Here is a 12,018-nt window from a genome sequence, read left to right as displayed (position 1 = left end):
GAAACCAGCAATCACCATTCGTAATGACACAAGGACTGTCATGAGAACTTCCCGTCCACATGAGGATAAAAAGCTCACTTTTGCCCTGACACAGGCCTAAAAAATGCCTACACTTGGCCAAAGGCTCTAAATGGCTCTAGCAGCCAAGGGAAGATAATCAGCCTTCCACATTTTCACCAAATATCCTCGTTCCTATCAAATCTGCAGTGGATGAGGGGGACCCCTGTGGCTTCCAGGATGGCCTGATGCATGAGCCGTGGCTCGGGTTTGTATTAACATTCTCAGCTGCCGGCACCCTACCTCAGCCGCCTGGGGTCCTGACATCATGCCATTCCCCCCGACTTACATGGCCACGTGGGTTTACACACCATCTGCCTGGTTTCTAAACTCACTTTCACTCGTGGTGAAATGGCACATTTCTGGCTCATTGGTCGTGGGACCTGACTTTTGTCAGGGAGGCCTGAGTGATCTTGAGAATAAAGCTCTGCTTTAGGAATGTCGTGGACCCGCACGCTGAACTCCTTCAGGGCATTGCATCCTTCCTGTCTTTCCCACCGACTTGTCCTCAAAAAGCCTACAACGGTTCATGAAGGAGTCAAGCCTGGCTTGGCCTTTCTTCCCATGGGGACTGACCAAGACTGCTGGGTGCCTCCCCAAATCTGTCCTTCTTCAAGAGAAAGAACTGGGGCTCTGGACTGAGTAGGATACAGACAACATTCGGAGCCTCCCTTTCCACGAGGTGCTGCCCTGTGACTCAGTGTGGCTAATGGGCTATGCACGGAAGTGGTGTGGTCATCCTCAGGACCATAGCCCCTGAAGGGCGGGACAGCGCCCGCCCCTCTCTGGTCTTCACTCAGTGGCTGGAATGCTTCCACGCCGATGAGACATTCTGGGCCACATGATTGAGGGAGACACCTCCTGGAGGGCGGAGCAGCAGCAGAGGGGGGGCCCGGCTGTCTGAGACCTCCATGGAGCAGGGCCACTCTGCTAGCTCCAGTCCTTTTGAGAAGAAATAAACTTCCATTGTTTTAAGTCTGGGTCTTTCCCAGGGTTGTTCTGGCCTCTGTCACAGTTTTTCAGTGAATACAAGGACTCCTGTAACGAACAGAGCGCTGCAGCAGTGTCACATGTCCAGGGCTCCCGCCACCATCGCCACCGTCCCCCAGCCACTTAGAAAAAAAAGAGAGAGTGGGCTCCTGGGTAGGGCTGGTCCTGGCCCTTGGTCGTTGGTGTCGCTGGCCATCACAGGAACAGCAACCCAGAAAGTGCTGGTGTGATGACCAGACAATTAACTGCCTCTAACACTACCTGAACAGGAAACCTGTTTCCTTACATAAGAGAGCTTTAAAATAAAATCCACAAAGCAAAGGAGCTGGTTATCTGCAGTGTTTGCACGCTGGCAGCACAGCCGAGTATGAGCAGTACCTGCTTGCCTGCTGGAGAAGGCGAAGACCATGATGTCATCGAAGGCCCAGGTGTAGTCCTGGTGCGGGGGGTAGAACGCCAGCTGGTCGGAGGCCTCCTTCCTGAGGTCGATCAGGAACGTGGAGTGGACCATGGGGACGGGGAAGCAGCCCAGCCTCTTCCACTCTCTAATCTGGAGATAGTCTGGGGTCCGTTTATAGAAGCCCTGTGAAGGAGCCAACAGGTGGGTTACACTCTCTGCTCTGAGGGCTTCCGCTCCCCCAGTCTTCTGTTAGGCTGATTCCTAAGTCATCACCAGTTCAGCACAAACCCCCAAGCAAAGTCACCTTTGCTCTTTTCATCTTGGCCTGAGAATTTCCAACTGAGCTCAAGAAATGCTACTTACACTTAAAAGAACCCTAAGAGGGTCTTGTTATCAGAAGCAATTTTGCTTTCAGCGTATCTCTTGCCTTAATAGCCTCATAGAAGCATATTTTACGTTGACTTAGGATTGAATACGACGTATGAGCAGCCAGAGATGGGGGAGCAGAGCAGTTAGGAGCTCAGATTCTGGCATCTGGGTGCTTGAGTTCAAGGCCCATCTCAGTTACTCATCGTCTGTAGTTATTGGTCAGGCTGCCGCGCCTTGCTGGGCCCACTTCCTCATCTGTAAAACAGGAATCACTATCTACTCCACAGGATTGTCTGTAAAAATTAGCTGAGGTAAGACCTGGAACCTGCAGCGCATAGTGCCTAGCACCGAGAAAGCATCGATCAACGTTGGCTGTTACTAAAATGACTACATTACATCGGCGAATATTGGTAACAAAACATGCGGTAACTTAAACATATAAACAGGGCCTTGTTTCAGTGCAATTCCTTATTCACTGCTCCACACTTTTTGAAGGGTTCTCCTTCTGACAGCTCCCTCTGGGCGAGCACACAGGACAACTGACCCTCTTACTTTGTGGTTTTGAACACACTGGTTTGGAACAACCAGCTGGTTTTCCCTCCAAACTCAACTTTTCACTCAACAAACATCTACTGAGTACCTACTGTAATCCAGGCTACAGGAGGTGATGGAGCTTTAACAGTAAATTGGCAATGCCAGTCTCAGCCCCCACGGAGTGTAGAAGCCACTGACGCTTATGCTCCAGCGGCACCAGTGGTGGCCTGACTGTTGCCAAAGCCCAGATCCATCCCAGAGAAGACGAAGACGTGTCTCAACAAAACCTACTTTAAAGGGTGTATAAGCTTTGAGAGGCATTTCCAAAAACGTTTCAGGTGACGGCGGGCTCGGGGAATGCGAGGCTTCACAAGGCAGGCACTCCGAAGGGCACGGTACCTGGTGGCTCCATACGTTCTTGAATATTCACCCATCAGCCCCATTATTGTAGGGTCACATTTTCTGCAGTGATGCCAGGACTCACACGTTAGGCACTGCCGCCTCTTCCCTGGCATTCCCTTCAGTGTCTGGACTGGTGTTCCAGCTAAGCTGACCCTCACACTGACCACGTGATAAGGCAGAAGGACCACAGAGCAAGACTTAGAAGATGTGGGTCTTAGCGTCATCTTAACCTTCCAGATGTTTGATCTGAGCCTGTGCTTAACCTCTTTGAGCCTACATTCCTTCTCTTGAAAAAATGGGGTAAAGGCTGATTATCTCACAGGGTTGTAGAAGGGATGGCACATAGTAAAGGTCTAAGAAGATGCTTTGGAAACTGTAATGCATCATATGAAGTATTATTATTCCTACAATTTTTTATTAGCCTTTCACTTAAGGATCACTTAACATCCTTCGACTTCTGAGCATTCTTCCAAGGGATAAAGGGAAGACTGGTTCTTTAAAGCACTGCCTAAGAACACCGTCAAATATAAAGTTCTAGACTACTTAGGGACGATATTCTCAGAATGAGAAGACTGGAAAATTCATAATGATGATGAATCACTGGATATCTGGGGGGCAGGGATGATGGAAGCAAAGAAGAAATAAAGAGAGAAAAGAGACTTAATATGCTTCCTGCAGACAGGCGTGGGCAAGAGATGTGTCTCTTTTTCCACATAAACTGAATGTTGTTGGTAATAATTCCCGCTCATTGGTCAGTACAAAACCAAGGTCATTTTGTTTTGAACGTGTTTAAAGGCTGTGGAAACCAGGGGCTGCTCTGAACTCATGAAGTCATTGGCTGTTTCCATTCCTAGCGGAAGCCTGCCCAGGAATGATAGAAAGCCAGAAACAGAGATAAATTAGAATTGTCCCTAAATCGCTTAGGTTTTACTTTTGCTGCGCAAAGTAAGTGAGCACATTTCTCCTGTCTGCTTTTAATAGGAAAGCAAAGGAGATAACAGAAACCTGGAGGCTGTGGTTACTAGAATAATCCACACTTGTTGCTGGTGCCAATGCATAACTCACTCAAAACACTCCAGGGTGATTCTGACATGTGAAACACTGCCGGTTATTAACTAAGAGTGCATGAACTTAAACGAACTTAATAGAACATCTTCTTCCCAAGGAACTTAGTGACTCTTATAAATAGGAACTTAATGGGTCTCTAAAAGAGATGCGGATAATATGCACTAAAATCTCTCAGATCTGCAGGAAATAACTGTAACAAAAGAGGAATGCCCATCCAGTAGTGTGCTAGGGGCGCCCACTGTCAAAGTTTCAGAAAGTGTATGAGCCAGTTGACATGCTAGCAGCTTGAAATCCGTAAAAACAAAAATCACGTTAATCCCCACCGTTCTAAATAGACCATGGACAGCAAGCTTCGAATATTTTTAAAAATTATATCACCAAGTGGATGTACTGCAATTTACTTAGCCTTTCCCTTAGCTTAAACAACATTTGCATGGTGGGCGTCCTTATACCATAAAAACTGGCAAAAGCTACCAGTCAGGGCTTTCCCCCCTCCGAGAGCCGGCATCAAACATCTTCCAGTACATCACTGGCCTCATTCTTCATCTAAAACCAAACCAGGTGTAAAAGAGAGACTGAAAGTTTAGCCCTTTTAGCACAAGAGCACACTTAACATACATTTCCCCCCTTTATTCTACACTGATCGTACATTGATCAGTTTATTTCTCTTATTGACTAACTGAAAAATAAAAAATACAATCAGCCATAAACATTCACTATAACAGATCTCTAGACTTTGAAGATTTTAAAATGGAAAATACAGATGATGGAAATTTAAAATTTTGCTTTAATTTTGAAGTTTGTAAAAACACCTACCATAGCAGTTCTAATTATTAGTTCTCTTTGGAAATAAACTTGGCAACATATCAAAGACCATTAAAATATTTAAAACTCTTTGACTCACTAATTCCACTCCTAAGAAGCTGTCCTAAGGAAATGATATTAAATGTATAAAATTTTATATTAATCACGATAGTCCTTATAACATTAAAAGTTGCATGGATGTCCCTGGAGAATGTCATTCTAAGTGAAGTAAGCCAGAAAGGGACAGAAAAACACCATATGATATCACTCATATGTGGAATCTTAAAAAAAAGAGAGAGAGAGACAAATGAACTTACATATAAAACAGAAACAGACTCACAGACATAGAATACAGACTTGTGGTTGCCAGAGGGGAGAGGGGTGGGAAGGGATAAACTGGGAGTTCAAGATTTGCAGATACTGACAGGTATATATAAAACAGATAAACAAGTTTATACTGTATGACACAGGGAAATATATTCAATATCTTGTAGTAGCTCACAGTGAAAAAGAATGTGAAAGTGAATATACGTATGTTCATGTACAACTGAAGCACTGTGCTGCGCACCAGAAACTGACACAGCATTGTAAACTGACTATAAGTCAGTAAAAAAAAAAAAAACATTAAAAGTTACAAACAACTTAAATGTTTTTAAACTAAGAGAAAGTTTAAATAAATTGCAGTTATAGCCACTTGATGATACAGTTAAAAACATGCAAGCTGTTATTGCTGATGCTAGAGTGGCAGAAATTAACATGATTTTTTTGTTACTTCTTTCTATTTCCAATTTTTTATTGTCCTTATGCTAGTTGTGATGACAAAAAAAAAACTATTTAATTTTTTAAAAAATCTCTGAATCAGGGAGAAAAAAAGGACAAATCCCAGCAAGCTTTATTGGTTAATTTAAAGCTTCTAATGCTAAGCTCATCAGAATATTTTACTCATAATTCACTAATACAGAAGAGCGCACTGGGTTGTGGCACTGGACCTGAACTTACCTCCTTTCCGGAGAATGCTTGCTCTAGTAATACACTGACATGCGTGTTTCAAGGGAGAAGATGAGAAAAAGCTTAATGGGGCTACTGTGGACTTGTGGCTGCCTTATTAAAACTCATAACCTTTAGATAAACAACAGGGACCTACTGTATAGCTCTGGAACTATATTCAATTTTTTGTAATAACATATAATGGAAAAGAATCTTTAAAAATGTATGTGTATATGTAACTGAATTACTTTGCTGTACACCTGAAACTAATATTGTAAAAATCAACTATACTTCAATAAAAAATTAAAAATAAAATAAAAACATTTTAAAATCCTCATAACCTTAATTCATCAGCCAAAAGACTTGCCTGAGGTGTGATTCCACACCAGAAGTTCGAATACAGGCCCCGAGACTCCAGCATGGGGGCCACGATGGTTTTGTTCTCTGCCATCATTAGATTGAGGGTCTGTGGGTTAGTCAGGAAGTTGTCAACATCTATGAACTAGGAAAAGAAAGGGAAATCATCAGGTGAAAAGACACTTTTCAGTAGTGGGCACGAGAATAGACCAGCACTCCCAAAGGATCACAGGAACTCGCCCATGAGACGTGGAACCAACGATCCCCATTTTCCTCATGGAAACCGACTGCGGCCGAGTGGCTTTCATTCAGGAGCAGTACATCTAGTCTAATTTCCAGATGTTTATCTCTGCAGAAGGCACCAAGCAGTCATCTGGTGTTAGCATACTGGGCACACGCTCAACCAGGGCTCAACCCACACCTCACTTGACCCACATCGTGGTTAGTGGTTGAAGGACAAGAAATCAATGGCTCCAAGCCCTTAAAGATTCACTCCCACAAACAGAGGTCCCCACCGTAGGTAAAAATGAAAAGACAGATTTAGATTGTCTATCGTAATGCCCAAATGACTCAAAACAGATCCACTGATACCATTTTAATGTTACAGTTAGGATTTTTGCTTGCATTACACCAGCCCAGGCTAACCAATGAGTCTATTTCCCCTTATTGCCAAAAGTCCATGTTAACACTAATCCGTTTACAGGGACAGTGTAACGACGGTTTCTATCATATAAAATAAATAATCACACTAAGCTGTATACTTAAAAACGACTAAAATGGCAGGTTTATGTTATATATATTTTACCACGCACACAAGTCAATAAATAATCAGCTTTCATTCTTATGATAGTAAATCTGTTTATTTACCAAAAATTTTGTGGTTCAGCACTTGTACACAATGCCATTTAAACAGCTGTACAATGTTAGATATCAGCACAATTTGAGAACTTCTACGAAGTTATTTATACTGAAAGTGATTGCGTGGTAAACTACTGGGTTGGGTTTTGCTGTGGTTGAGGGGCTGGGGGTGTGTACAGGTTAAATGTATTCCCTTTAGGAATCAGCGTCTAGTGACAGAGAGCAGACATCTGCAAATTTAATTAAATGACATTGGCTTTGCCTTCTTGGTGTTATTTCTAGTTTTGTACTGGGAAACGTTTGTCAAAAGAATTAAATGGGAGTTTAGGGGCAACAGATGAAGAACCTGGAGCCCATAAACTTGTGGGGGAAAAAAGCCTCTAGTCAATTTTCAAAAGGGAACTGGGACCATAGCTCCTTGCTGCTTAGGAAGCTGTCCTTTACAGTTGAGACAGGTTCCAGGGGGACAAGGACGGAAAGTAATGTTGATTCTTAATCGTCAAGTCCAGTATCTTTCAGGACCACTCTCAAAGTTCCAAGGGAAGTAATGGAACCCCGTCACGGAGAGAAATTCTCCAGGGGAGTCCAGCATAATTAGGAGCAACCAGGAAGCCAAGCAGGCAGTGCCATCCCCCAAACACTCAGGAGCAAAAGGGAGCAAAGGTTCAGAGCTGTTCATCTGAATCTCTCTCTCTCTTTTTTTTTTTAATATATATATTTTTTTACTATTAGTTTTTAAAGTTTTTCAAAGTTAAGTTTTTAATTTTTTTTAATGGAAGTACTGGGGATTGAGACCAGGACCTCATGCATGGTAGGCATGCAGTCTACCACTGAGCTATATTCCCCACTGCCCCAAATCTCTTTTTATGTAATTAATTACCCATATCTCCCAAATTTTTCCAAAAAGTTTTTTTTTTTCAATTTTATTAGGTAGAATTATTACAGTTCAACTGCACATACACATTATATTGCATGTAAATACATATTTATTTTATTTTTATTTATTTATTTTAATTTAATATTTTATTGTTACTAAGACATTGTACATTGCTTTACCCACTGCGTTCCCTACAAACTAAAAAGATTCAGAGTTTCTCATGCCTACTATAATTCAGGCGCTTATCTGCTCACTCACTGAAAATGCATTTAAAGAACAAGTCTGAGGTGAAGTCCGGGTGTCACGATACTAAGTTCTCCAAATTTTTTTCTTGTGCTTTTATTAAAAAGTTGAGGAGATAATGCCTAAATAAATGTTGTTTTGATTGCTTCCACAGTCCTAGGTTATCAACAACTGATTCGGACACATTCTAGATAACGGTTGTCAAGAAATCAAACATCCGTTTTTACCAGAATGTAGTCTGACCATTTTTCCCTCGCAGTTCGAAGGGCTGCCTGACGTAGTTTCATCACATGAGCAAAACGGGAGCCAGCCCAGTGCTTTGGTCCAATTTCATCAGGGTAAGACCTAAAAAAAAAAAAAAAAGATAGTAATATTAATAATAGCCAATTATAATCACTGAGTACCTGTGTATTCTAGGCACTATGTACTAATTCATTTAATCCTCCAGTAGAACCCTAGGAAGTTGACAGTATTATGACTTTCATCATCCCATTATCACAGATAAGAAGCTGAAGCAAGGCAGGAGTAAGTAATTTGCTGCTTACCATACACATGAATCGTTATGTGAGATATTTCAGTGGGTTCTTAATAGAACTCAGTCCTTACGATGGAAGTGCCAGCACTCTCCCCATTTCACAGATGAGGGAATCAGTTAGCTGGTTAAGTCATCTGCTTAACGTTACGTAGTAAATAAGTAAATTCACACTTAGGATTTGAATCCAGGCATAACCCCAACGTTCATGTTCCTAGACACTTTCTTCTACATTCTACCATCACATAAATCTGGAAAATGTTACAGCATCAGAATACAAGTTTTCCCGGAAAAACAAAAGTTTACTTTCCATAGTCACGTCTCAGGAAAGGATTCCACAGGGCCTAACGCATGGATCTACACAGAACGACTGAGGTCATGGAGCAAATGCATAATGCTGCTGGGATCTCTATCAATGTCCACAAAACAGCCAGGCCAGGACTTCACGGCCACGGAGGCAGGCAGGTCGGCACACCCTCGAGAACCTTTCTGAAAGCTCCCAACTGGTGTGGACGTCGATAAAGTGACAGTGGCCCCAAACTGGCTGCCACATCCAGTTCCTGTAGCTGCACTGGCAGGCACTGGCTTCAGTGAATGAGAAACCACAAAAACAAGGCTGTACCCATACACATAAGATGAATAAAGCTATTTATTGCACAAGAATTTGCTGGAATGTCTTCCCTAATTATTGTTTCTACAAAAATCAGTGGAATTTCTGTTTTTTTTAATACTTTGCCCCAAAAAACGCCTTCCCTGATATTTCTCACAATGACCTTGGCATACAATATACTTAGTCAAAATCTGGCTATGGAGAAAATGGGCAGTTATAGGTACATAGATTGTTCTGGGCCATTCTAATTAGACCAAATTCCATTATAAGGACCTCCAAAAGAGTGTTCAAAATCTTTTATAAGTGGTCAAGTTTGGTTGTTCAATTTTGCTCCATATATGAACCATATGCTGAGATCTGAGAGATACACGTAGATACGTGTATATGTATGTATATATATAATAAAAGTATGATAAAAAGAGAGACTAGAAGAACAAAAAATTTGTTTTGGAAAAGTATTTATTATTATAATACAAATTTGGCTTTCAATAAATGACTTATCCTGGGCAAATTTCAACAGCTCAATCCATCCTGCTTCTACAATTCTACAATTGTAGCAGCCTTGGGAATGTTCAGAATAGTAAGTTTTAAATATATTTATTTATTTTCTCATTTATTCATTTGTTCACCTGACAAGCATGAATTTAGTGTCCCACCAAGAACATAGCATTGGGTTTAAAATAAAATGTTTTTATATCTTGGCCCCTGCCAAAGAAATTTTTTAAAATACTTAGAAAAAAAATGCATGAATTAGTAAAAATTAGTTAAGTTTATGGTTGTGCCTCACTGGGTGATACAGGAAATAAGCAATGCAAGTGTTGAGAGGAAGGTAGATCTATATAAATGGAACGATCGGCAACAGCTTTTGGTAGTGGCTGGGATTTGGGGTAAGAGTTGGTTACAAAGAAAGAAAGGAAAGCTTGGGGTTGACAACAAAAGGAACATCTAGATAGAGCACTTTTAGGAAATTGGTGCACAGGTATGAAGGCTAAATTTATGGAATCTTTTAAAAATATAATCAGATATTTGAACTCAGTTCTGTAGGTCCTAGAGAGTCACTGGAATCTTTTCAACTGAGAAATGAAAGCACATTATAAATGTTTTAGGTAGACTGATTTGATTGTATTGTATGTAGGATGATTTAAAGATAGAAACAACTAAGAGATTGTTATGGTAAAGACTGGAAATAACCTAAATGTCCATCAGTAGGAGGTTGATTAAATAATCACAGTACATCCATACAATGGATATTCACTCTGCAGTCATAAAAATAATGAAGATGCCTCTTCACTATTGCTATGGAATGATTACCAAACTAAGATAAGTGAAAAAGCAAGGTGTATGTAAAAATTACACAAACTTTTTGCTACAGTCCCTAAGTATAAAAGGTTTACACTCAAAGTATGAATAAATGATATCAATATTTTAATACATACTGCTGTTGGTAACATACTTGAGAACTAACGAGAACTTGAACTTGGCTGGTAGCTGCAGGAGTGCAGAGGGAGAGAGAAGATCTCTCAAAGCAAGGAACGGCAGGTCTTTGTAACTTGCTAGATACAAAGACGAAAGACAAGGGAAGTCACATGCACCTCCAAGACTGGGAGCCCGGATGGCGGGAAGCCTGGCTGAGCGGGGCACGGGTATACAGTGAGTTTACAGAATGCTCTCTTGCTACTCACTCAGGTTCATCCATAGGCCTCCACTCCACATAGTGGTAGACTCTCTGCACATTTTTCAACCACTCCCTGAGTATTTCTGTTGTATTATCCACATTGTGGTCTGTGGCTGCCCTGTGTGAGAGAAAGCACAGCACAGCTGAGTTATGATGTCATCCAGAGAAAGAGGGAAAAATCCAAAAGACCCCAGATGAATTGAACAGCAAAGGCCAGTTCTAGAAATTGCATATATGAAAATGATCCCCTCATCATCCAAACTAGACAATGAATTTCCAAAGGGAGAGATGATGCTTAAAACCATCTCTGTGTCATTAGCTCTTCAAGCAGGACTTGGCCAATAGCAGAATCAATAAATGGTTGTACTAAAATAGTATATGCAGAAAGTGAATTAAAGCCAGTTAATTAATATTCTTGGAAAGTTTCTCATTTAATTTTTTAGTTATCTAACATGTAAACTCTGCCTTTTAACTTCAATAACCAGGACCCTCAACTTTAGCAATGATTCAGTTGCATTTTCATTTCAAGTCCAACAGATTTTTTTCAGCAGCGCTGTTTTAATCACATGAAATAGAGGGGAAAGTCACGATAACAGTTCCCAGCATAAAATTAAAAATCCAAGGTATCGTCTCTTCTCTGTTTTGGATTAATTCTACCACCACTTACACAAATTTGAGTACCCTCAAAAGTCTTCCAACAATGTACACAAAACTTGCTTCTGTTCTCCCTTGAAAGTTTAGCAAACTGACCCACCTAAAAAGGAGCTTAATCACTTATTAAAACAAAGATATTTCAAATTATATCACAGAGCTAACTCATGCTGTGTGCACAATACACATCTAAAACAAAGCTATTCAGGATACCTAAAAACGAACCGATGTTCCTGTCAACTGGAAAAGAAGGAAAGCAGGGGTTGTAATCTTGACATCAAATAAGGCAGAATTCAGGCCAAAAGAAATTAAACATGACAAAGCAAGATTATAATTATAGTAATAAAGCTAGAGGATGTAATTCACATCAAAGATATTAACAAATGTGAATATCCGTGTACCTTCACATAACAGAGGGGAGGGGTTGGCAAACTTTCCTTTGAGTCAGCTAATGACTGCTTTAGGCTTGCAGGCCATACACTGTCTGCCGCAACCACTCAGCACGGCCACTGTAGCAGTAAAGCAGCCATGCACAACATATAAAGGAATGAACACTGCTCTGCTCTAATAAAGCTTTATTTACAAAAGGTCTGCAGGCTGTGGT

General features: G+C 41.1%; 1 protein-coding gene across 4 annotated transcripts in view; it reads right to left on the bottom strand.

The window, feature by feature from the left end:
• COLGALT2 (collagen beta(1-O)galactosyltransferase 2) overlaps positions 1-12,018 on the bottom strand; it is a 123,487-nt gene that overhangs the window by 35,924 nt on the left and 75,545 nt on the right. For 3 of the 4 annotated variants that reach the window (XM_032463551.1, XM_032463549.1, XM_032463552.1), the window contains exons 2-5: positions 10,771-10,881; positions 8,174-8,291; positions 5,979-6,113; positions 1,426-1,630 (exon numbers count right to left, since the gene is read on the bottom strand). In XM_032463551.1, coding sequence (XP_032319442.1) covers positions 1,426-1,630; positions 5,979-6,113; positions 8,174-8,291; positions 10,771-10,784 — 472 coding nt within the window. In that variant the 5' untranslated portion in view covers positions 10,785-10,881. The remainder of the gene's footprint in view (positions 1-1,425; positions 1,631-5,978; positions 6,114-8,173; positions 8,292-10,770; positions 10,882-12,018) is intronic. The other variant, XM_032463550.1, reaches the window with a different exon arrangement.

The sequence above is a fragment of the Camelus ferus genome, chromosome 21 (genome assembly GCF_009834535.1).
Source record: "Camelus ferus isolate YT-003-E chromosome 21, BCGSAC_Cfer_1.0, whole genome shotgun sequence".
NCBI lineage: Eukaryota > Metazoa > Chordata > Mammalia > Artiodactyla > Camelidae > Camelus > Camelus ferus.
The sequence above is the reverse complement of the archived record's forward strand: the minus strand, read 5'-3'. Positions and strand labels throughout refer to the sequence as shown.